Source organism: Lepidochelys olivacea, assembly GCF_965140295.1.
Source record: "Lepidochelys olivacea isolate rLepOli2 genome assembly, chromosome: 4".
NCBI lineage: Eukaryota > Metazoa > Chordata > Testudines > Cheloniidae > Lepidochelys > Lepidochelys olivacea.
Window position 1 is genome coordinate 87,363,199 of NC_140414.1, and position 23,348 is coordinate 87,386,546.

General features: G+C 39.2%; 1 protein-coding gene across 6 annotated transcripts in view; it reads right to left on the reverse strand.

Annotated features, from left to right (window-relative positions):
- UFSP2 (UFM1 specific peptidase 2) overlaps positions 1-23,348 on the reverse strand; it is a 27,576-nt gene continuing 4,228 nt past the window's right edge. For 4 of the 6 annotated variants that reach the window (XM_084627570.1, XM_084627568.1, XM_084627572.1 and 1 more), the window contains 10 exons: positions 21,151-21,334; positions 20,998-21,064; positions 20,398-20,555; positions 17,992-18,184; positions 17,055-17,201; positions 12,483-12,647; positions 10,615-10,739; positions 7,955-8,031; positions 1,973-2,097; positions 1-182 (listed from right to left, as the gene is read on the reverse strand). In XM_084627570.1, the coding sequence (XP_084483696.1) occupies positions 96-182; positions 1,973-2,097; positions 7,955-8,031; positions 10,615-10,739; positions 12,483-12,647; positions 17,055-17,201; positions 17,992-18,184; positions 20,398-20,555; positions 20,998-21,064; positions 21,151-21,334 (1,328 nt within the window). In that variant the 3' untranslated portion in view covers positions 1-95. The remainder of the gene's footprint in view (positions 183-1,972; positions 2,098-7,954; positions 8,032-10,614; positions 10,740-12,482; positions 12,648-17,054; positions 17,202-17,991; positions 18,185-20,397; positions 20,556-20,997; positions 21,065-21,150; positions 21,335-23,348) is intronic. The other 2 variants (XM_084627571.1, XM_084627569.1) reach the window with 2 other exon arrangements.

Sequence of the window (23,348 nt, forward strand, 5' to 3'; positions counted from 1 at the left end):
TTAAAATTTTTCTAAAGCTTTTTATTTTAAATAAGCCAGCTCTATCTGTACCAAGTCTTAAATTCTGGATTAACATGATTTTTTGCAATTGGAATTTAAATAGTTTTTGGTCGCTGAGGTAGGCAGAGGTTGTAGTAAGCATCTTTGCTCCAAAAGTCTGGGCCCTTCCATCCACACCAACCCTGTACAGGAAAAAGCAAAATAAAGCCATTTCTAAAACAGTTGTGTTTAGCAGATTTGGTCCATGAGTGCTGTCATACATTACAGTTTTTGTTGTTTTCATTATGCATATACTGAATTAATAGAACAGGCTCCATTTTTTGACTCAAAACAGCTAGAAACTACCATGCTGTTAAAATTGAAGTCTAATAGCAACATTATCTTCTGCCTTATGTTTTGAAGGTAGTAAGGTCATATCATATACTATTTTTAATCGCATCAATTATTTTCAATTATAAAAATACAGTGTGAAGTCTACTTTTTACAAAATAGTGCATACACTTGGCGTGGTCTTAGAACTTCACAGCATCCGAACTTAGACCCCAATTCTGCAAACATTTATGCATGTATTATATTTATTACAGCAATAGTTTTATTCAAATCAGTGAGACTGGTCAGGTGCTTAAAGTTGAGTGCATTTGTAAATTTCTTCAGGATTTATATTTAGAAATTAACAAATTAAGTGTGTGTGAAGTTTCAATTAACTGTGGAGTTCTATTGATATGATTAGACCAGTCTCAGGACTTGAAAAATTACCAGAAACCTACCATACTAATTTGAGGCAGATGCAAAAGTAAAGGGAGCTACCAGAATAGTTCAAGGACAGTATCCAACCTCAGCTACTGGGAATGGAGAGCATGCTGGATGGAATTCATACCAAAGTGCTTTCCCACCATTCAAAATCAGCCCCAGTTTAGTAGGTGTGATAAATCTGAAGCTGCCTTCCTCCTGCCTGGCTGTTAAGAAGGAGTTCTTTCTTCCCAATCTCAGAGCCTGCTGCTGCCATGGTATCTGTTATTCTCCAACTCTGCCATTCCTAGAGCCTCACCATTTTTTATTATAAGATATCCTCCTCTCTGAATAGTTCAAATTTCTATCCCTCCTGCTGCTGACTTTTCTGGAGCAGCTGGCATAATGAAACTGATACAATTCATTGTCCTCAATTTCATATCTGCCTATAGGATAAACAGAACCTGACAAGCCTTATTAATTACACTCTGCTACTGCTTAGCTTTACTATGAGCAACAGCAGAGGAACTGGAGCCATCTATCTGCAGATTCACAAAGATGGAATTGCATGGTTTATCTTCCAAACTATAAAGACTAGACACAGCCCAAATGTATCCCCAAAATTTGCATGTATTCCTTTTAAAGGGACCCTGATAGCCTTTGTCTATATCACTATAAAAGATATTTACCTAATTTCAGGGAAACTCTCTCAAATTTTTATATTAACATGTATATAACCAGATATAAGAGACTCTGTTCTAGACACAAGGTGGTGGCATCAAGGATATTCAGTCCCGAGGCAAGTAAAGTGCATTCCTTCTTACTTTTTTTTTTTTTTTTTTTTTTTTTTTTTACAGTATGTTCTCCCAGACACTGCACTTCTACAGAGTCATTAAGCTCTACAGGCCAGATGTAAGGATATGCTGTACTGGTACATTCACCTGGCCTCTGGGCTGGCCACCAGGTGGAATCAGCATTTTCCTTTCAGTGATAGTGTCCTTCTTCAGTCCAGAGACTGAGCAAACTCAGTAGGGCTGAATTATATATAAACTGACCCTCTGCCCTAAAGGGCTGAAAGAAGTTTATTCCCAAATCTACATGTTTGTAAAAAAGATTACTTTTAAGAGAAATTAAAATTATGCAAGTAAAAAATAATTACAGTGCTATCTCTCCAACACTGGTCATGCCATATAACCATTTATTAATGTCATAAGTAGAAATTAAATGAAGTTAAAAATCTCACCTTTTCCAAGATAACATGCAGATCTTCTGCACCAGTGTAATGTGGGTCTAGAATCAGAAATTTTGTGTGTCCTGTAACCTCATTCCATGCCACTCCTAGTATTGTGTGAGCCAAAACGCCTCCACCTGGATTGGAGAAAATATATGCTCTTTCTAAGGCTTTGTACAGTTGGACAGACTTATTTTTGCACACATACATATGTTAATACTTTCTATTAGCCGACAGATCTATGAGTGAAGTTTCATTCTCTAGGCTATGAAAAATAGTAGGGTAACTGCATCGTGTGAGATCCTTCATGGAATATGATAGCCAAAATAAAGACAAATAAATAATTTTACTTAACAATTTGATCTCAGTCTCTCTCCCAATTCAGCAGTATTATGATCCCACCCCACCAGCTGAAGACATGAACATTTTGAATACACCAGTTATGTCCAGTCTATATAGAAATGGTCAGTTCTAGAAGAGGACCCCAGTCTAAGAAACTTCCCAAAAATAAAAAGACTAAATAAAAAAAAATATAAATTGTTAATTTGTGAGCAATAAATCAAAAGAGGAGAAAAAGAAGGGATATGGTATGTATAACCGGAGCACAACAGTGTTTTGTTACTAGATACTAAGGTTGACACACACAAGTCTAAAATGTTAAAACTATGAGGATTAGATGTAAAAGTCCATAAAGATAAATACCAGTTGTCTGTTTCTCACCCCTCCAACACAATTAGGCTACAAGCTGGGTGACTAGACTGAGTTAAGGAGGGACTAGAAGAAACCAAATAATATGTAAGTATTTCCTTTCTATTACATGCCCCAGGTCATTCTGGACATTAAGAATTTCAAAATCAAATACATTAGAGTGAGTACTGAGAACCACTTGCCATGGTAACCCTTGAAAAATCTTCCTGATTGCAGCATACCTCCTCCAAAGATGGCATCTGTAAATGCCTCAAGATCTCCCTATAATAGCAAGAAAGGATGTTTAGGTGGCCTTGCATAATCTCAATGGGAAGGTACCTCCCTATCTGGTCAAAGGTACATGATCCAGCACACTGCCAGAATGGTCCAAGACACCTGGTGGAGAGGCACCACTTTTAGCTTGGTAGCTTTCCTTAATTAATTCTCTCAACAATCTTGCCACAGAAGCTTTGGAAGTCATGAGCTTTTTTTCTTAGTATCTCCATACAGGATGAAAATCACTAGACAGATGTAGTTTAGAGGAGGTAATAAGTTTCAGAACCCATCTAACCATCACTGTTTCCATAGGTTCTCTGAGGACTTGGGAAGGAGCTGAATTTCTGAGCCAGGATGTCTGCTGTTTCCCACTCACTAGCTCAATGAAGATTAGGTGCAGGAAGAATGGTCTCTGGCTTTTCTTACTCCAACCTGCAACAATGGGAGGGGACCTCTTGCTGAGTTGGCCTCAGCTCTACATGTAATCATCTCTTCAGCAACTGGTTACCTTGAGAGGAACCTGATAGTCCACTTCCATAGAATACAGCTCTGATGGTTCAGTGTTGTGGGGCCACAGAAACTCCACAAAAGGGAGTATAAAAGGGGAGAAAACCCACAAGAAAGGGTGGGGATATCAGTATGGGGGAGGGGAAATGATCGAACTTTCAAAAATTGTTTTATTTAGGGTCCCTGAAAGCCTGCAATTAAGGCATGCGGGGCCTTTGGTGCTTCCACTAACAATACCAAGCACAGTGCACATCCAGATAGAAATTCCTTGGGATTTCTGGAATTCAGCACAGTAAAACTAACCCCCCAGAGAAGAATTCATAATGGTGGCGGGGGTTTTACAAGCAGAAATTAGGTTCCCTCAGAAGGGCTTACGCCAGGACTGGTAAAGCCACACGAGAATCAAAGGAAAATGTAGGCAGATGGGATATTAGTTTTCACAAGACAGATGAATTGATATGGGCTGGGAGATGCAGATTACAATGGGTCACATGCATTGAACCTATCTGAGATTCCTGAGGCTGGGGTCCTTGTGAAAAGCTCTTACACTGAAGCTTCTGAAGAAAAACACAGAGACCCAAGACTGAAGATTGTAAATTTACAGAGCAATTTCTACTTGCTGCTGATTAGTGGGTAGCACTTATGGACAGTTCTAGATGGAGCAGGGAAAGAAAGATTAAAATACCAAAAGAACTTCTTAATGACAAAGCACTGCCATATTCTATCAGGTCAGAAAGGGTGAGAAGAAGGTAAATGCCAAAAATCAAAGCAAAAAGAATAGTTAAAAAGCATATAAAGAAGTTTCTGCCTGCTAAGAAACAGGCAACTTTATCTGTCAGCCAGAAATGATCCTCTTCTAGGGAGTTGAAGAAATAAATTTTGTTATAATTTTTTCTATCTTTACCTTATGATAGGGTGGTCAATATTACCCAGAGTTCAGACAGATCTGGATGACATTATAAATCCTTGTCCATAAATATGTTAAGACGGGGAATATGATTAAAATGAAAATAAGATATTTATATTAAGGCTGATTTTTAAAAAATGTTTTTCTCTACTTTTTCAAAGCACCATTCCCCTTCAGGACAGTATCAGTAAAAATTCAAATGTTCTTAAAATCCAAATTTCCTTACCTGTGTTACCAACATTTTAAATTATTAAAATATTTCATCTGGTTTTAGGAAAGAAATTTTTGCTAAGGAATTAAAGCCAATAAAAATGCTGCTCTTGAACGCTCAAGGGAGTTACTGCTGAGTAATACAAAATAATTCTCTAATAGTGTTGCTAGTGCGGGGAGCAGACTATTTTGTAAAATCAGAGTAGCTGGCTCACCAACCCTGGAATGCAAACTTCAAAACCTATTTGTTAGTCTCTTGAATTTAGAGAACATCATTCAGACCCACCTCAGCCAGCCTGCGCTATACTAAGTTTGGGGACCTAGATCACCATGAAAAGATACCAGCCAAATCAGCTTTTTATGGTCCTTCACCTTAGAGCAGATAAAAGACAATACTAAGGTGTGTATCTGAACTTTGTTAATCTTGCAATCTCCCTCGCTGCAGAGACTGTGAGGGAGATTCCCACACCTGAGCCATTCTTTTTAGGTGACAAATTGAGGAACAGTGCCAGATTGAGGTGTTGATAGAGGTTTCAGAACAAATTGATAAATTAAATGGTAATAAGTCACCAGAACAAGATGGTACTCACCCAAGAGTTCTGAAAAAACTCAAATATGAAATAGCAGAACTACTAACTGTGGCACGTAACCTATCACATAAATCAGCTTATTTACCAGATGACTGGAGGATAGCTAATGTGTTGCCAATTTTTAAAAAAGGCTCCAGAGGCAATCCTGGCAACCACAGGCCTGTAAGCCTAACTTCAATACCAGGCAAACTGGTTGAAACTATAGTAAAGAAAAGAATTCTCAGACACACAGATAAACATGATTTGTTGGATAAGAGTCAACAGGGCTTTTGTAAAGGAAAATCATGCCTCACCAATCTATTAGAATTCTTTGAGGATGTCAGCAAGCATGTGGACAAGGGTGATCCAGTGAATATACTGTTCTTGGACTTTCAAAAAGCCTTTGACAAAGTCCCTCACCAAAGGCTCTTAAGCAAAGTAAGCAGTCATGGAATAAGAGGGAAGGTCCTCTTATGGATCAGTGACTGGTTAAAAGACAGGAAACAAAAAGGGTAGGAATAATTGGTCAGTTTTCAGAACAGAGAGAGGTAAATAGTGGGGTCCTCCAGGGATCTGTACAGGAAGCAGTGCTTTTCAACATATTCATAAATTATCTGGAAAAAGGGGTAAACACTGAGGTGGCAAAGTCTGCAGATGATACAAAATAAATCAAGACAGTTAAGTCCACAGCTGGCTGCGAAGAGTTACAAAAGGATCTCACAAAACTGGGTGACAGGGCAACAAAATCATAGATGAAATTCAATGCTGGTAAATTCAAACTAATGCATATTGGAAAACATAATCCCAACTATACATACAGAATGATGGGGTCTAAATTAGCGGTTACCACTTAAAAAGAGATCTTGGGGTCATTGTGGATACAGTACTTCTCTGAAAACATCTGCTCAATGTGCAGTGGCAGTCAAAAAAGCTAACAGAATGTTAGGAACCAATAGGAAAGGGATAGAGAAGAAGACAATAAATATAATGAGTAAGAAAGTTCCTCCTCTACCTTGGTGGGTCTTGCGCTTACTGACAGATTTGCTCACCTTGGAGCTTCACGGCAACCCTCAGTTTAACTGTTTTTGTGAACCCACAGTCCGGGTCAACTCCTACTGTGTCTGACCAGGAGTTGGAAGGTTTGGGGGGAACCCAGGGCCGCCCTCTACTCCAGGTTCCAGCCCAGGGCCCTGTGGAATGCAGCTGTCTAGAGTGCCTCCTGGAACAGCTGTGCGACAGCTACAACTCCCTGGGCTACTTCCCCATGGCCTCCTCCCAACACCTTCTTTATCCTCACCATAGGACCTTCCTCCTGGTGTCTGATAATGCTTGTACTCCTCAGTCCTCCAACAGTATGCATTCTCACTCTCACCTCCCAGTGCCTCTTGCTCCCAGCTCCTTACACGCGCACCACAAACAGAAGTAAGCTCCTTTTTAAACCCAGGTGCCCTGATTAGCTTGCCTTAATTGATTCTAGCAGCTTCTTGATTGGCTGCAGGTGTTCTAGTCAGCCTGTCACAGTAGTCTCCAGAAGGTTCCTGATTGTTCTGGACCCTTCCCTGCTACCTTACCCAGGGAAAAGGGACCTACTTAACCTGGGGCTAATATATCTGCCTTCTATTACTCTCCTGTAGCCATCCGGCGCGACCCTGTCACAAATGCCACTATATAAATCCAGGGTACAACCACACCTTGAATACTGGTCTCCCCATCTTAGTAAACATATATTAGAAATGGAAAAGGTACAGAGAAAGGCAACAAAAATGATTAGGGGTATGGAACAGCTTCCGTATAAGGAGAAATTAAAAAGACTGGGACTTTTCAGCTTGGAAAAGAGATGACAAAGAGGGGATATGATAGAGGTCTATAAAATCATAAATAGTGCGGAGAAAGTACAGTAGAACCTCATTGTGATGAACACCAGTTACAAACTGATCGGTCAGTCACACATCTCATTTGGAACCAGAAGCATGCAATCAGGCAGTAGCAGAGACAAAAATAAATAAATAAAGCAAATACAGTTCAATACTGTGTTATACGTAAACTACTAAAAAAATAAAGGGAAAGTTTAAAAAAAATTGACAAAGTAAGGAAACTGTCTTTGTGCTTGTTTCATTTAAATTAAGATAGGTAAAAGAACATTTTTCTTCTGCATAGTAAAATTTCAAAGCTGTATTAAGTCAATGTTCAGTTGTAAACTTTTGAAAGAACAACCGTAACATTTTGTTCAGTTATGAACATTTCAGAGTGATGAACAACCTCCATTCCCAAGGTGTTCATAACTCTGAGGGTCTACTGTACATATGGAAGTGTTATTTACCCCTTCATATAACACAAGAACCAGGGGTCACCTGATGAAATTAATGAACAGCAGGTTTAAAACAAACAAAAGGAAGTACTTCTTTATACAATGCAATCAACCTTTGGAACTTATTGCCAGGGGATGTTGTGAAGGCCAAAAGTATAACTGGGTTAAAAAAAGAATCAGATAAGTTCATGGAGGATAGGTCCGTCAATGGCTAGGGATGCTGTCCCATGCACTCGGTGTCCCTAGCCTCTGACTGCTAGATGCTGGGACTGGACGACAGGAGATGAATCACGCAATAACTGCCCTGTTCTATTCATACCCTTTGAAGCATCTGGCACTGATCACTGTTGGAAGACAGGATACTGGTCTAGATGGACCAATGGACCAGTATGGCCATTTTTATGTTCGGGTTGTTCTGGATACCTAGAATTTCCTCTGTATACACTCACTAAGTAGTGTATATGAAAATAAACCTTGACAGAAGTGACCAACAAACATTCATTGGCATTTTTCAAGAGTGAAAGGCTTACCAATCATAACTGGAGTTCCTTCAGTCTTGAAATGATTAGCAAGTTCTCTTCCCTGAGAAGCTAGCTCAGAACCCTGGCTGTATAAGAAACACAACATTAGATTATCCTCTTTATTAGGTTTCATTTCCTATTTATCTCTTTCACTATTTAGCCATATACATTTGTAATTCCTATGCTATAGAATGAGAATTTAAAAAAATATATTTTATCACACGCCCTCCACCCTGAATAACACTGTAACAGGACTAGGAGTTTTATAATACAGGAAAACCACACTGGAGTAAACTTAACATTTGTGCTCACACAAGCTGGTGCAACCACCCAATATAATTTAGAGAGAAGAGTATGATAAGTTCTATCCAATTCAGACAGTGTCACTGAAGGATGCCTGTTGGGAGCTGTGCCTCTCAGTGAAAAGAAAGATACCATGATAACAGCTTCATGGTGGCTTCAAACTGGAGGTTTATGGAAAAAGATTTAAGAACCTCAACTAAACAGCCCCAGGGTTCTCTCAACAAGAGAGAAATCTACATTCTTATTTAATGGCAAAAAACTTTGTTAACAAGGATTTAAGGTTGCCTGGGGGTTCTTGCCGAGTCCAGGGGGGCCGAGTTAAGGCTTGGACTTAACTCTGCATTCCCTGGTTTTTAGAAGTTTGAGTTTTGCTAATCTTGACGTTTTGGAAGGGCACAAGCTATAACTGGGCAACCATAACTCTGTGTTAATGAAGTATTTGTCATTTAATCTCCTAAATTGTTTAATCGGAAGAGAAACGTTTGTTGGTAGGAGTTAATGTTCATTTAGGCAGTGATAGTTTTCACCTATGTTTGCAGTTGATGTGCTACTATGGCTTGTAATAATCAACAGACCTAGCTTTTATACAGTGTTTTTCACCAGTAGATGCAAAGAACTTTACATCATTACCCCCATTTTACAGATGGTAAACTGAGGCACAGAGCGGGGAACTGACTTGCCCAAAATCAACCAGTCCTATGGTCTCTGGGCCCCACAGATCCTGGCAAACACACACAGACAGAGAGAGGCTCAGACTCCGCCAAGAGAGGTAGCCCCAGATCAGGCATACATATGGGAGGGGATGTGGGGCTGGCAGGATCCTCTGCCCCAATTCTCTGCAAGTGCCACATCACACAGTCCCATGTCTCCCTTCCCAGTCTCCCACTCCTCCCCTCATGCTCCATGTAGCCCCCATTGCTCCCCCTCACCTGACCCCAAACCCTCTCCTACCCACATATCCTCAATTATTCCCATCGCCATAATTGCCCCCTCCTTGCTGAACCCAAAACCCCTCTCCCCTGATTCCCACCTACTCTTCCACCCCAATCACCATCCCTTACCAGTGAGCATTTGCATGTGTATTTATTTTCTTTTCAAAAACAGTTTCAGTGACTTCTGAATATTCTGCTGAACTCAGATTATACTTCCCCAAAACAAAAAACCCTTGCCAGGGTCAGACTGTAGCAACATGCCTCCTTTTTATTTCAGATTTCTGCTTAGAGTTGGACTTAAACTCACAGAGCCTAGGCAGTGCTCAGGTTCAATGCCGGCAATATTCCCCCTTGAGCCACTCAGGCCTTGTGAGTCATAGCTGGCTTTCAGCTCCCTTCACTTATTTCTCTGCACATGTGCAGTGGAATCCATTTGGTGCATGAGCACCTATACCCTGGGCATTGAACTCAGGCTGCCAACTCCCTTTGCACATGCCACTAACCAATTTGCAGTATTACAAACTGTTGACTAACATACACTGGCTACCAAACATATTCATTATGCTGATTATAACCACCGGCAATACATATATTTTAAACATTTAAATATACATATTAAATATTACTATAGCAACCATATAGCCTAGATTGGCCTGCACCTTTGTTATAATCCTGAACACTTATGCTAAGTATCCCATAATGGCTTGCATTAGCTGACATAAGCCTTGGATTGAATAGCCAGGAAAACTCTAGAGTATCAGGACCGATGATTATTTCTTTGTAAAAACAGGAAAAGAGCTGCCCACACAAGTCCATTAAGTGCCTTCCTCCCCCTTAGTACCTGGAATGCTCTCAAAAAAAGATAAGACTCCATCATAACCTGGAAGACATTGGACACACCATGGTACCAGAACAAACAAGGCAAAAAGCTGACTGACTAAATAACATATATGGTATCCTTCTCTGGTAAACATGCAGGGTCCAAAAGGATGACTTTAGGGGCATAGCTTTGGAGAGCACCCCCTTAGCCTAAGGTGAATGTAACACTGCTGCATGGGACTGCTCTTCAGAGACTGGTATTGTATCGAACCTTTTTCCTGTACCCTATTAATAAACCTGACTGACACTGGTTATTTGATCTCTTGAGTATCTCTCGTAACGAACCAAAGTACGGTCAAGCAATTGACTATACAATTTATAAACAAAACTTAGACCCAATCCTGCAAAGAGCTCTGCACAGACAGATCCCCTGTGCCTGTGCCTTACTTCAGTGGGGCTGGGTGCAGGGGCCACCAGCAGAAGGTCCTTGCAGGATTGGGGTTAATATCCTATTACTACTAATAGTCTCTTAAGTGATCCATTCTTCACCACAACACTTTCCCCCAATAAAGAATTAATCACGGAGACACAAAATTAACAAATATTCATTCTTACCTGACAAACAGTATTTTTGAAGTTATTCCTAATAACTGGTTCAATACAAGTTGTACCTCAATAGAGCCAATCCACTGCCGCGACCCAACAAATGCAGCTGGTTTGTCTCCAACATCAACTAGTGCCTTTGTAACACACATCCCATAAAGAAAAAAAGAAACAGTATGTAATGGACATTTTTACAGTTTCTATCTATAATATTCACTTAATTCACATACAGTATAATATTTCTGGAACCTAACTTGTCAAAAGCAGGCACACATTTACTGAATACAGGTATGACTGAATATTAAATGAAACAAAAGATCCTGTTTAAAAATGGTAACATTTTTTCTGTCCATGTTGGAAACATTTTCTTTTCTCAAACACCAGCTGGGAAATAAATGTCACTAAATGTAGCTTGAAGAAATATTACTATTTTATTAAATTTTGAAAAATTAGAATAGCTCTACCGGCAAATATTTCACACAAATACTAGTTATATATTGGATCTAACTTCTTGTTTACATTTAACACACTTCCTGGAACTCCTTTCAACATGCTTATACCTGTTAGGAGGGTATTTGCAGTTTCTCCTTCCTTGGTGTTCACACATGAACTACTAGAAGAGGGCCTCATCCTCCCTGACTGAACTAACCTCGTTATCCCTAGCCTGATTCTTGCTTGCATATTTATACCTGCCTCTGGAATTTCCACTACATGCATCTGACGAAGTGGATATTCAACCACGAAAGCTTATGCTCCAATATGTCTGTTAGTCGATAAGGTGCCAAAGGACTCTTTGTCACTTTTACAGATCCAGACTAACATGGCTACTCCTCTGATATATAATATATTAGAAATTCTGTGCATATTGCCAATTACAATTTGATTTTAAAATCTTAACTGTATATTTAATCTACAACTCTTCAGATTTTTTATTTTACATTCACTGTCTGACTTTATTCAAATTCTATTTCTATACATAAAATACTGAAAATTATGTATGTTTTGATTTTATTTCTGACATCTGAACTGAATCAATTTCATTCTCAAGTGGGTTAACAGTCAACATTTTATAATCTGATAAAGATTCAGATCGAAAGCCCAGTATAAGTATTATTGTACAGTATAAACACTTTCAAAATCGCGATGCTGTCAAATTTGTTAAATAAATAAATATAACCCAAAACACTATTTTCACAAGACACTAAAGATAAAAGTTGAGAGTTTCTGCTGATGTACAGAATGCGCTAACCAAACATGCATTGTTTCTCCAATGGTACTAACATAACTAAACATAAAAGACACACATGCACACCTCTCACAAAGAAGAGAATGTTAATTTCTGGAACATTACAAAGAGAAAAATACCCTCACGCTCATGCACACACAACATCTGCCAAATAAGAAAGGAATAAATCAGTCCTTATTAATCTGGGGCCTGATCCAGCTCGGAATTGGATTGGGCCCCCAAATCTCTCACATTTGGTAAACATTGTGAGTGTGTATTTTGTCTGTGTTATGATTTGAGATTCCAAGAGACTACCAACCAAAAGAACTTATAATAAAAATCTTATTTCATGAAACTCTTTTGAAGAAAGGGGAAACTATTTTAACATCAGTCATTTAATGTACATAACTGGAAACAGAATCCATTACAACAAAATGTTCTAGAAGTGATACTTCAGAAGTCTTACAGATAAATGTGAATAGTAACTATGAACGGATTAAATTAGGGGGTTTTTTTTTTAAAAAAAGAGTTTATTCCATAGAGCACGTTAAAATCAATGGAATAGTACTTTTAATTAGTTCTACAGCATTAATTGATTTTTCAAGAGGAATACAGTAAATACACATGAAATGCAGTCTGTTTTTTTGTCCTGTACCTGTTGAATCTCCTTGTGTGTAGGTATAGATTTCTCTGTGTAACCCTGATGCTTGAACCATGAACAGATAGTCTGCAGAGACCGGTACGCACATCCCCAGCCATTATCATCTATTCGATCCTGCATATAATGATGATAACTATATACACCATGTACCAAATACACCTGAGCAGAAAAAGAAAAGACAAAAAAAAAAACCATCTCTATCTCAGGAGCTGTTGTCTCAGAAGCTGAATATTTATTATTTGATTTTGACACTTGCAGTTTGTTAGTTTTCAAATGATTGATTACAATTCATGAGAGAAATAGCTGTGAGACTTCTTGCTTCCCCATAGCCAAGACATAACTTGAAGGTTTTGGTTTGTTTGGTTTTTTTAAAGAACAAGGGAGAAATTCTTAAAGTGCATTTTTATAATTCAGTTGTCAGCTTTTTAAACTGAATCAGTGATATCTTGTCACTGGACTTGTAAGCAATTTTCTGTAAATTCAGGGACACAGTCAGAATGTTTTACCTGGCATATTGATGTCTCATGTTAGGGGATGAATTCAAATAGCAAATCCTAGAGGCCAGTGAAGTGGTGGTACAGACAGTTAGGATCATGATCTAGCTAGAGTATGGGTGCCAAATGCAGTGCTGATTGAATCATTGTGAATGAAATTAACAGGTCACAGTAACATCTAGATATTAAGCCAATTAGATCACTTGCTTGAATGTGTAGCCCCATGCAGAGGAATGGCTATCAGACCACTGTCGTAAGAACATAAGAACGGCCATACTGGGTCAGACTAAAGGTCCATCAAGACCAGTATCCTGTCCTCTGACAGTGGCTAATGGCAGGTGCCCCAAAGGGAATGAACAAAGAGGTTATCATCAAGAGATTCATGCCCTGTCACCCAATCCCAGCTTCTGGCAAACAGAGGCTAGGGACACCATTCCTGCCCATCCTAATAGCCATTGATGGACCTATCTTCCATGAATCTATCTAGCTCCCTTTGAACCCCCATTACAGTATTGGCCTTCACAACACCATCTGGCAATGAGTTCCAGAGATTGACAGTGCGTTGCATGAAAAAATACTTTCTTGTGTTTGTTTTAAACCTATCTTGTAATTTCATTTGGTGACCCCTTGTTCTTATATTATGAGAAGGAGTAAATAATACTTCCTTATTTACTTTTTCTATACCACTCATGATTTTATAAACCTCTATCATATCCCCCCTTAGTCGCCTCTTTTCCAAGCTGAAAAAATCCCAGTCTTATTAATCTCTCCTCATACAGAAGCCGTTCTATCCCCCTAATAATTTTTGTTGCCCTTTTCTGAACCTTTTCCAATTCCAATATATCTTTTTTGAGATGGGGCAACCACATCTGCACGCAGTATTCAAGGTGTGGCAGTACCATGGATTTATAGAGTGGCAATATGATATTTTCTGTCTTATTATCTATCCCTTTCTTGATGATTCCCAACATTCTGTTCGCTTTTTTGACGGTGACTCCTGCGGGACACCACTATTTACCTCTCTCCATTCTGAAAACTGACCATTTATTCTTACTCTTTGTTTCCTATCTTTTAACCAGTTACCAATCCATAATAGGACCTTCCCTCTTATCCCATTACAGCTTACTTTGCTTAATAGCCTTTGGTGAGGGGACCTTGTCAAAGGCTTTCTGAAAATCTAAGTACACTCTATTCACTGGATCACCCTTATGCTTGTTGACATGCTTGTTGACCCCCTCAAAGAATTCTAGTAGATTGGTGAGGCATGATTTCCCTTTACAAAAACCATGTTGACTCTTCCCCAACAAATCATGTTAATCTGCTTCTTTTACTTTGTTGTTTAGCGACGGTTGCACTTTTTTGGTTCTCTAACTATATTTTTTAATTTGAGGTATACATTTAAGTTAAGCCTCTATTATGTGGTCTTTAAAAGATTTCCATGCAGCTTGCAGGGATTTCACTTTTGGCACCTTTTAATTTCTGTTTAACTAACTTCCTCAGTTTTGCGTAGTTCCCCTTTCTGAAATTAAATGCTACCATGTTGGGCTGCGGTGGTGTTGTCCCTGCTACAGGGATGTTAAATCTAATTATATTAGAGGAAGGCAAACAATTTACTTGCCAACAGATATTATATGTTACTGAAAAAAAAAATCAATGTTGGAGGCACACCAATATCCAATATTCTAAAACCCCTTATCTCCTAATTATTGTAATTAAATCTAATTGTATTAGAGGAAATGCAAACAATTTCCTTGTCAACAGACATTAGATACCACTGAAAAAAAAAATCAATGTTGGAGGCACACCAATATCCAATATTCTAAAACCCCTTATTTCCTTAACTAAGTTATCAATAATTTAAATTTATTTTTTAAACAATAACCTAAATTTGGGGCAAATTTGACCTGATAGAGTTATTCTGTATCAATACTGGAAACTACTGTACATAGCACGGATTCTAAAACTCTATAGTATATCCCCATGGAAGTTGCAAGAGGGCATGGCTTTTTTTTTTTCCCTGACCCCTCCTGGTAGCTGCTTTTAATCCTTTGTCCTCTCCCTATTATTACAGTACTACTCACAGCAGTTTCTACAGCCAAAGCAGCATACTATAGCAGTAGGAGCAACAGAGAAGCAGGAGGGAGCTACAGACACAGCTGCAGAGATACAGTTTTAGAAAACTCTTATTCTAACAGCAAGAGCTGTACTATCAATAATACATTATAATAATTTTATTTATCCCTATCCAAAGGCCTCTGGAACACCTTAATGAAAAGGTAAATGCAATACTTAGTCCCTTTCTTTTAATGTTGTCTCTTCCCCTTCACTGCCTGAGGTGTCATACCATTATTTTTTGCAGTATCCATTTAGATTGTACAGTTTCTGAGGCCAGGACCTGGTCTTATATCCGTAAAGTGCCATCCACATACCAAAATTAATAATAAAAGCAATAACAGAATTAAAAACAGAGAACTGTACCCTAACATTTTGCCAGAGCAGATCTAAAGACACTAACAAACCCCACATCACTCTCTACTACTAGACATCAAAATGACAATGGAAATAAAAGTCAGTCTTGAGTCTTTCCCTGAAGGATTTTAATGACACGTTTAGGTGTATCTAAAGAGAAGGGGTGAGACAAGGAAGAGAATTAAAGAGCCACAGTCCCCCCCACAAACTTCTCTCAAGATTATAATTCATGAAGATTACCAGTGCCATTCTTGAGACTCTCACCTGTCATCACAGAACAATCAGCAACATAGTCCCTCAATTAAGATTGGTGCTATAAGATCCTACCAGACAGAGAAGATTATGAAGCATGAGCACAGACCTGAAGTTCTCAACTTTTTCCATATTTGGGATCTTCTTTTCTACACCAGAATCACCCAAAGACCTCCACTTTCCTCCAACTCGGATCCATCTCCATTTAACAGTATGAGAAAGGATGGGGTGGTCACGAATCTCATCCTGAGAATCCATGATAAAGGCCGAAGGTTCTCCAGCTTTCTCATTCTACAGACCACTTTGTCTGAGAGAGATTGTTTCACAAACTCTCTTCATTGCTTGGTTCTCAAAGTGTTTCATTTTGTAGACCTTAGTTTGAGAATGTTGGCAGAGACTTTTGAAGACCAAATCCTTTGACTGTTGTGGTTCAGCTGTAGCTGCCAAAATGGCTTGTAAGGGTACACTCACACTGAAATGTTTGTCTATAGCTTTAGCTCGCTGCAGTTAAGTCCACAGTTTCTAAATATTTTAAAAATAAAATTAATTTCTCCTATGACTGAAAAGAACTGAGCTTCCAGGTTCCAACTTGTGAAACTTGTCAATCTCTAGAAAGGGTGGGCAAAGAATGAGAGCCTGGATTAATTTCCCTGCCTTATTTATTTTTAGCTTTCAGTAGTTGTTTCACATACAGTCAGAGATTTTAGTCAAATAAAAAGGCTACCATGACGACTACATGAAATGGAAATGTAGCATTGGGTATGACATCAGATTTAACATAAGAATATAAGAATGGCCATACTGGGTCAGACCAAAGGTCCATCAAGCCCAGTATCCTGTCTGCCAACAGTGGCCAATGCCAAGTGCCCCAGAGGCAGTGAACCTAACAGGTAATGATCTAGTGATCTCTCTCTTGCCATCCATCTCCACTCTCCGACAAACAGAGGCTAGGGACACCATTTCTTACCCATCCTGGCTAACAGCCATTAATGGACTTAACCTCCATGAATTTATCCAGTTCTCTTTTAAACCCTGTTATAGTCCTAGCCTTCGCAACCTCCTCAGGCACGGAGTTCCACAGGTTGACTGTGTGCTGAGTGAAGAAGAACTTCCTTTCATTTGCTTTAAACCTGCTACCCATTAATGTCATTTGGTGGCCCCTAGTTCTTATATTATGGGAACAAGTAAGTAACTTTTCCCTATTCACTTTCTCAACACTACTCATGATTTTATATACCTCTATCATATCCCCCCTTAGTCTCCTCTTATGTTCTTATGATGTGATTTGTGATTATCAACAATATTTATGTAAAAGAAGCATTCTCCTATAAATGCCTCAAGTGAAACTTACCATACCAGCCTCTATGACAGGTGGATTGAGGTATATGTGTGGATTTCTGAGATAGCCATCTTTATATGGTTCATCTGGAAAGCGATAAGCATTCGCTCTTCTTAAATATGGTCTATCAGAGGGCAGATGGAACAGTTCATGTAATTCCTATATGTAAGTCAGAATCAAAATGAAGGGATAACAAACAAGAGAATAATTCAAGTTTCTTTAAAAAAATTACTCCAAATGGTAGTGAAGTTTTCATAACCAATATTGTTTTTAATATAGCAGTCTAGAAATTGTTACACACTAAAACCTCTAGAATAATCAATATTGAATGTACGTGTTTAACACTAACATGCCAGTACTGCAAAGAACTCTATGCAGGTAGACCCTTATGCCTATGCAGAGACTTATTGAAGTGAACCGGACTCAGCATGGGCTGGGAGCTCTTTTCAGGACTGGGGCCTCAATTACAAATAGAATGTACGGCAAAAAGTGCAATCAAAAAGAGATTAATTTTATGAAAATAATACACAATGTTAAATAGTACTGAGAATAAAGAAATATGAAACAATTTGTCTATCTGACATATTATTAGAAATTAAAGAAAATGAGCTCACATTTTGAGCAAATTCTATTCTTTTTGTAAATATAATCTCTTAAACACCATCTGGCAACTGAGTGAAAACACAATTAAACTGAGAGAACTGAACAATCCTTATACAAGTACATGTAAATGGAGACCCTCACTATTTTAATTAATGAATTCCTGTATAAATCCATTTAGGTTCTCTTATACAAATAACCATAAATGTCTGTTTATGAAGAAAAGTGCCTGATGAACACTTTAAAAATATGTTTCAACAAACCAAATATATATATGTTCAGTATTCTGTTTCGGTCATAATTACAAATCATGCTCTGTCAATATTTGGTCTACAGCAGCTAACTTTACCTTTCTGTAAGTCTCTAGCTGATTATCTGAAATGCCTGTAGGATACGAAATTGTTACAAGGTGCTTTTTTCCTGGTAGCATGAAGTGAAATTGTTCAGGTACCACAATAGATGTTCCCTTCATATATTTCAAAATGCATCTTTCCATATCAGTTAGTTGCTTATGAATTGCATTCACCAGGAGATTTCGTACACTATGAGATATAAGGGAAAATATTTAAGAACTAGAACACCAGCAATGCTGGCTCATTCTTATAGCTATACAAGCTTCAGAGTGGTAGCCGTGTTAGTCTGTATCAGCAAAAGCAATGAGGAGTCCTTGAGGCACCTTAGAGACTAACAAATTTATTTGGGCACAAGCTTTCGTGGGCTAAAACCCACTTCATTAGATGAATGGAGTGGAAAATACAGTAGCAGGTATAAATACACAGTACATGAAAAGATGGGAGTTGCCTTACCAAGTGGGGGGTCAGTGCTAACGAGACAATTCAATTAACGGTAGAATACCAAGCGAGGAAAAATCACTTTTGTAGTGGTAATGAGGGTGGCCTATTTCAAACAGTTAGCAAGAAGGCGTGAGTAACAGTAAGGAGAAATTAATATGGGAAAATTTAATTTTCCCCTACTGTCACTCACACCTTCTTGTCAACTGTTTGAAATGGGCTACTGTATTTTCCACTCCATGAATCTGATGAAGTGGGTTTTAGCCCACAAAAGCTTATGCCCAAATAAATTTGTTAGTCTCTAAGGTGCCACAAGGACTCCTCGTTGTTATAGTATACAAGTTCCCCTCTCCCCACTCATACCCACCTCCGCAACCAGTTTAATGCACCTGCTGCTCTTATCCCTCCTTCCACCCATACCAGCAGATGTGAGCAGAGTCTTTCAGGTGTTGCTCACAACTCATATGTACAAAGATGATTCCACTCCAATGACTCAACCGTGGAAAGTACTGCATATTCTGGCCTCAATTCAGCAAATCACCCAAGCTGAACTGGAAGTACTCATGTGCATAAAGTTAGGCATGTGCTTAAATGCTTTTCTGGATTGCAGCCACTGTGTTCAGCACCTTGCAGGGTCAAGCCCAAAGAAAGAGTGCTGTGGATATCAATTCTGTATTGTTTTCCACCTCAGCCTGTCCAGGTGCATATGTGACTTCCTAAGCACAGTACTGAGACAACAAGCATTTATCAAACATTCCTCTCTCTCTCACACATGTATCTGTGTGTATTTACTGTAATTAAAAGAAACTGATATAATATCTTTTGAATATTTTCCTAGCAATCTGCATTTCTTTTTGAGTGACGATAAAGAATTGGCATAATTATCAAACATTATGTTAAACACCGATTAGCTCCAAAAACCCTAATGAACATTAAATAACATAATGCTAGATGATAATAAAACCCTATGTGTGAAATAAAATGTAAGTATACCACTACCACTTCAACACAGAAATTGGATACCGTTATATTAATCCATCATAAATAAGGCTGCAATTATGTCATGGAGGTCATAGAAGTCATGGATTCCGTGACTTTCTGTGACTTCTGCAGCTGGAGCGGCAGGTGCGCTCTCCCTGGCGCCAGCCGCTCAGGTGCCCTGTGGCCAGCCTCACCGGTTGCTGTTGGAGCAGCCATGGGGTCAGCCACACCAGTCGCTGCTCAGGTGGTCCCGGGCAGTTGGCCCCCCAAGAAGCACCTGAGCACCAGTGCTGGGGACTGCCCCAGGGCCAACGTCACCAGGGCTGGCCACTTGGGTAGTTTCCGGGGCCGGCTGGACTGGCCACTGCTTGTGTGGCCCTGGGCAGCTGGCACCGGGGACTGCCCGAGCAGTGGCCCGTGTGGCTGGCCCCAAGGACTGCCTGAGCATTGGTCCTGGGGGTGACCCCAGGGACTGCCCAAGAAGCAGCAGTCCCAGGGGCAGCGGCCCCGGAGGCCCTCAGGAGAGCGGTCCCCAGGAGCCATGGAGTAGTGGGCCGCTGGGGGCAGTCAGCCCCCACTGCTGGAGCAGAGCGCCCCCAGGAGCAGAGCTTTAGTTATCATGGGTATTTATAGTAAAAGTCATGGACAGATCACGTGCCATGAATTTTGTTTCTTGCCTGTGACCTGTCCATTACTTTTACTAAAAATACCTGTGATTAAATCATAGCCTTAATCATAAACTTTGAATTCACTATAGATAATGGGGATGGTTACAAGATCACACTCATTAAACCAAGGAATATCTATTGTGAGGGCTTTCAAACTCTCTGAAAAGATTTCCATTTTATTCCATATTCCACCTATATTAAAAATAGCTAAATTATAAGCTGATGTAGCTTTAGTATCCACAATTTTATTTAGAAAGCACAGACAAAGAACTAAAGCAAACTCAAAAATACAACTCAAAGATACATTATACTTACTTCCTCCATGGCTCTTCTGGAGAAACAGATACAACAACATCAATTGGTAAGGTCAAGTTAACGTAGTGGTGTCTCTTGTTTTCCCTTTCAATGACTGGGGCTACAGCTGCCAAAGGAGATGTCATTTCCAACATAAGGTCTACATTTACTATCTGCTGCTGAAAAGAATAAAGACAGTTACATGCACTAATAATACATGTCCAACAATACATGCACCAAGAAGGGATAGAAGAAAAAAGTAGATTCGTAAGACCCATGGAGGTGAAGGGGCTCCAGGGACAGCAAAAGTTAAGAACCCCAAAACAAAACAGGCTCTTCACAACCCCAATTAGATGTAATGAGACAGATGAAAGGAAGAATCATTTTTGAACAGTGTCAGGGGCCAGACACAAATAACTGAGCTAAGATATCTAACAGTACTAAAGACTATGGGCCTGCTTCTGCATGCTCATCTGTGCAGGTGGATCTCTGCATTCATGCAGAGAGCACTGTTGACTTCAATGGCGTTCTCTGTGGATGCAAAGGTTTGCTTATGTGGATCAGCTTGTGAGAAAAAAGCATTTATTTGTTATAAGCTGTTAATATGGGTGGAATATATACCGTATCTTGGAACTTTTTATCCTTCTTTTTTGCAAGTTTTCTTTTAGTCTCATCTTCTTGGTCAAATCTGCAATATTAGCAGAGAGAAACTAATAATATGAAATTAATTTATTACAAAAATTATGATGTTCCCATTGTTTCAAATATACTCACCGAATAAATCGTATTATCTCCTTACAAACAGAATTATCAGTTAGTTCTGATGGAACTGTGTTCATACTGCTGTTAGGCCATACATACACTGAACTATGGCAAATTCTTAATACCAGCACATTTGAAGACAGTTTGGTCGACAGATCACTGAAAACATACTTTACTGCCTTTTTCGCTGAAGTCTCTAAAACAGAATAAGGATATAATTAGTGTTGTTCAAATAATTCCCTAACTTTTATTACAGCTACCAGATGTACAGTTAAAGTTAAAATGTTTAATTCTGTCCTTGAAAAAGAAAAAAAAGGAAGTGTTGCTATGATCAGACAAATGGCTATGTGAAAATAATCATCAAAAATCCTGGTCCCACTGTAGTCAATGGCAAAACTCCACTGAAATCAATGGGGCCAGGATTTCATTTGGCTTCTTTTTACTTTACAGATCTACTCCAACTATACACAAAAATCATATCTGCTTACTCTAGTGCAGGGTGGCCAAACTTACTGATCCTCCGATCCGCATACGAGAATCTTCAAAAGTTTAAGAGCCAGGATGTACCTGTTCAAGCTCAGGGCTTCAGCGTTACAGGGAGGAGGGTCTTGGGGCTTCAGCACTGAGCCTGGCAGGTGTGCTACATGGGGTTGAAACCCTGAGACTCCCCTCCCTGCTGGGCAGAAGCCAGAGGTGACGCATGGGGGGACACGTGGGGTTATGTCCCACTCTCCATTTTTGCAAGGGTTTGCTAGCTAGCCCTGCTTGGTCACATGGTGCCGCAGGGCCCCTTCCCTTCATGGCAGCTGCTGGAGCTGGTGAGCTGCAGCCATGGGGAGAGGCAGTGCCAAACAGCTGGGAGCTGCAGAGACAGCCACTACGTTTGCTGCTTCCTCTCCCTGCGGAGCTAAAGCAGCGACCCCTCCCTGCAGATCCCAACTGCTTGCTGCTGCCTCTCCACAAGGAGCTAATACCTGTGAGCTGCAGGGAGGGGGTGCTGAGGGTAAGATGGGAGTGTGCCTGGTGGGTGTGACTCAGGTTGTTGGGTGGGGAACGAACCTTTAAATTGTGCTCCCCCCCAGTAGGTACCAGAAGCCCCTACCTCACCACAGGGCAGAAGCCTTGAGCTCTCCCCCAGTCTGGAAGGCACAGAATGGGGGAGCGGGAGAGGGGAATGTGGAGGGATCCACAAGCTGCATTTTATAAAAGAGCCGCATGTGGCTTATGAGCCACAGTTTGGCCACCCCTGCTCTAGTGCTTGAACAAAACTTTAATATTGCCTTTTACTTCTGTTACCCTTGCAGAGCCAACATGGCTAGAGAAGACTGTGCTGGATTATATTCTGGTTCAAACATCAAAAACAGCATTGTTAATAGGGCTGTCAAGCGATGTAAAAAATTAATCGCAATTAATCATGCAATTAAAAAAATTAATCAAGATTAATAGCATGATTAATCACATTGTTAAACAATAATAAAACACAATTTACTTAAATATTTTGGGAGATTTTCCACACTTTCTAATATATTGATTTCAATTACAACACAGAATAAAGTGCACAGTGCTCACTTTATATTTATTTTTTATTACAAATATTTTCACTGTAAAAACAAAATAGTATTTTTCAATTCACCTAATACAAGTACTGTAATGCAATCTCTTGTAAATATAAACAAACTTGGTTGTTTTAGCGATTGACTGAACAAGAAGTAGGACTGGGTGGACTTGTAGGCTCTGAAGCCTTACATTGTTTTGTTTTTGAGTTCAGTTATGTAACAAACAAAAAAATCTACATTTGTAAGTTGCATTTTCATGACAAAGAGACTGCACTACAATACTTGAATGAGGTGAATTGAAAAATACTATTTATTTTGTTTATCATTTTTAGTGCAAATATTTGTAATAAAAATAATATACACTGATTTCAATTACAATACAGACTACAATATATATGAAAATGTAGAAAAACATACGAAATATTTAATAAATTTCAATTGGTATTCTATTATTTAACAGTGCAATTAAAACTACAATTAATTTTTTTAACCACAATTAATTTTTTTAATTAATAATGAGTTAACTGCGATTGACAGCCATAATTGTTAACTAAGGCTCCATCCTGCAAACACTTGCACATATGCTTAGGTGAGTAAATTCTGCAAAAACTCAAGTATGTATATAACTCACAGACTTTAGTGGGACTACTCACA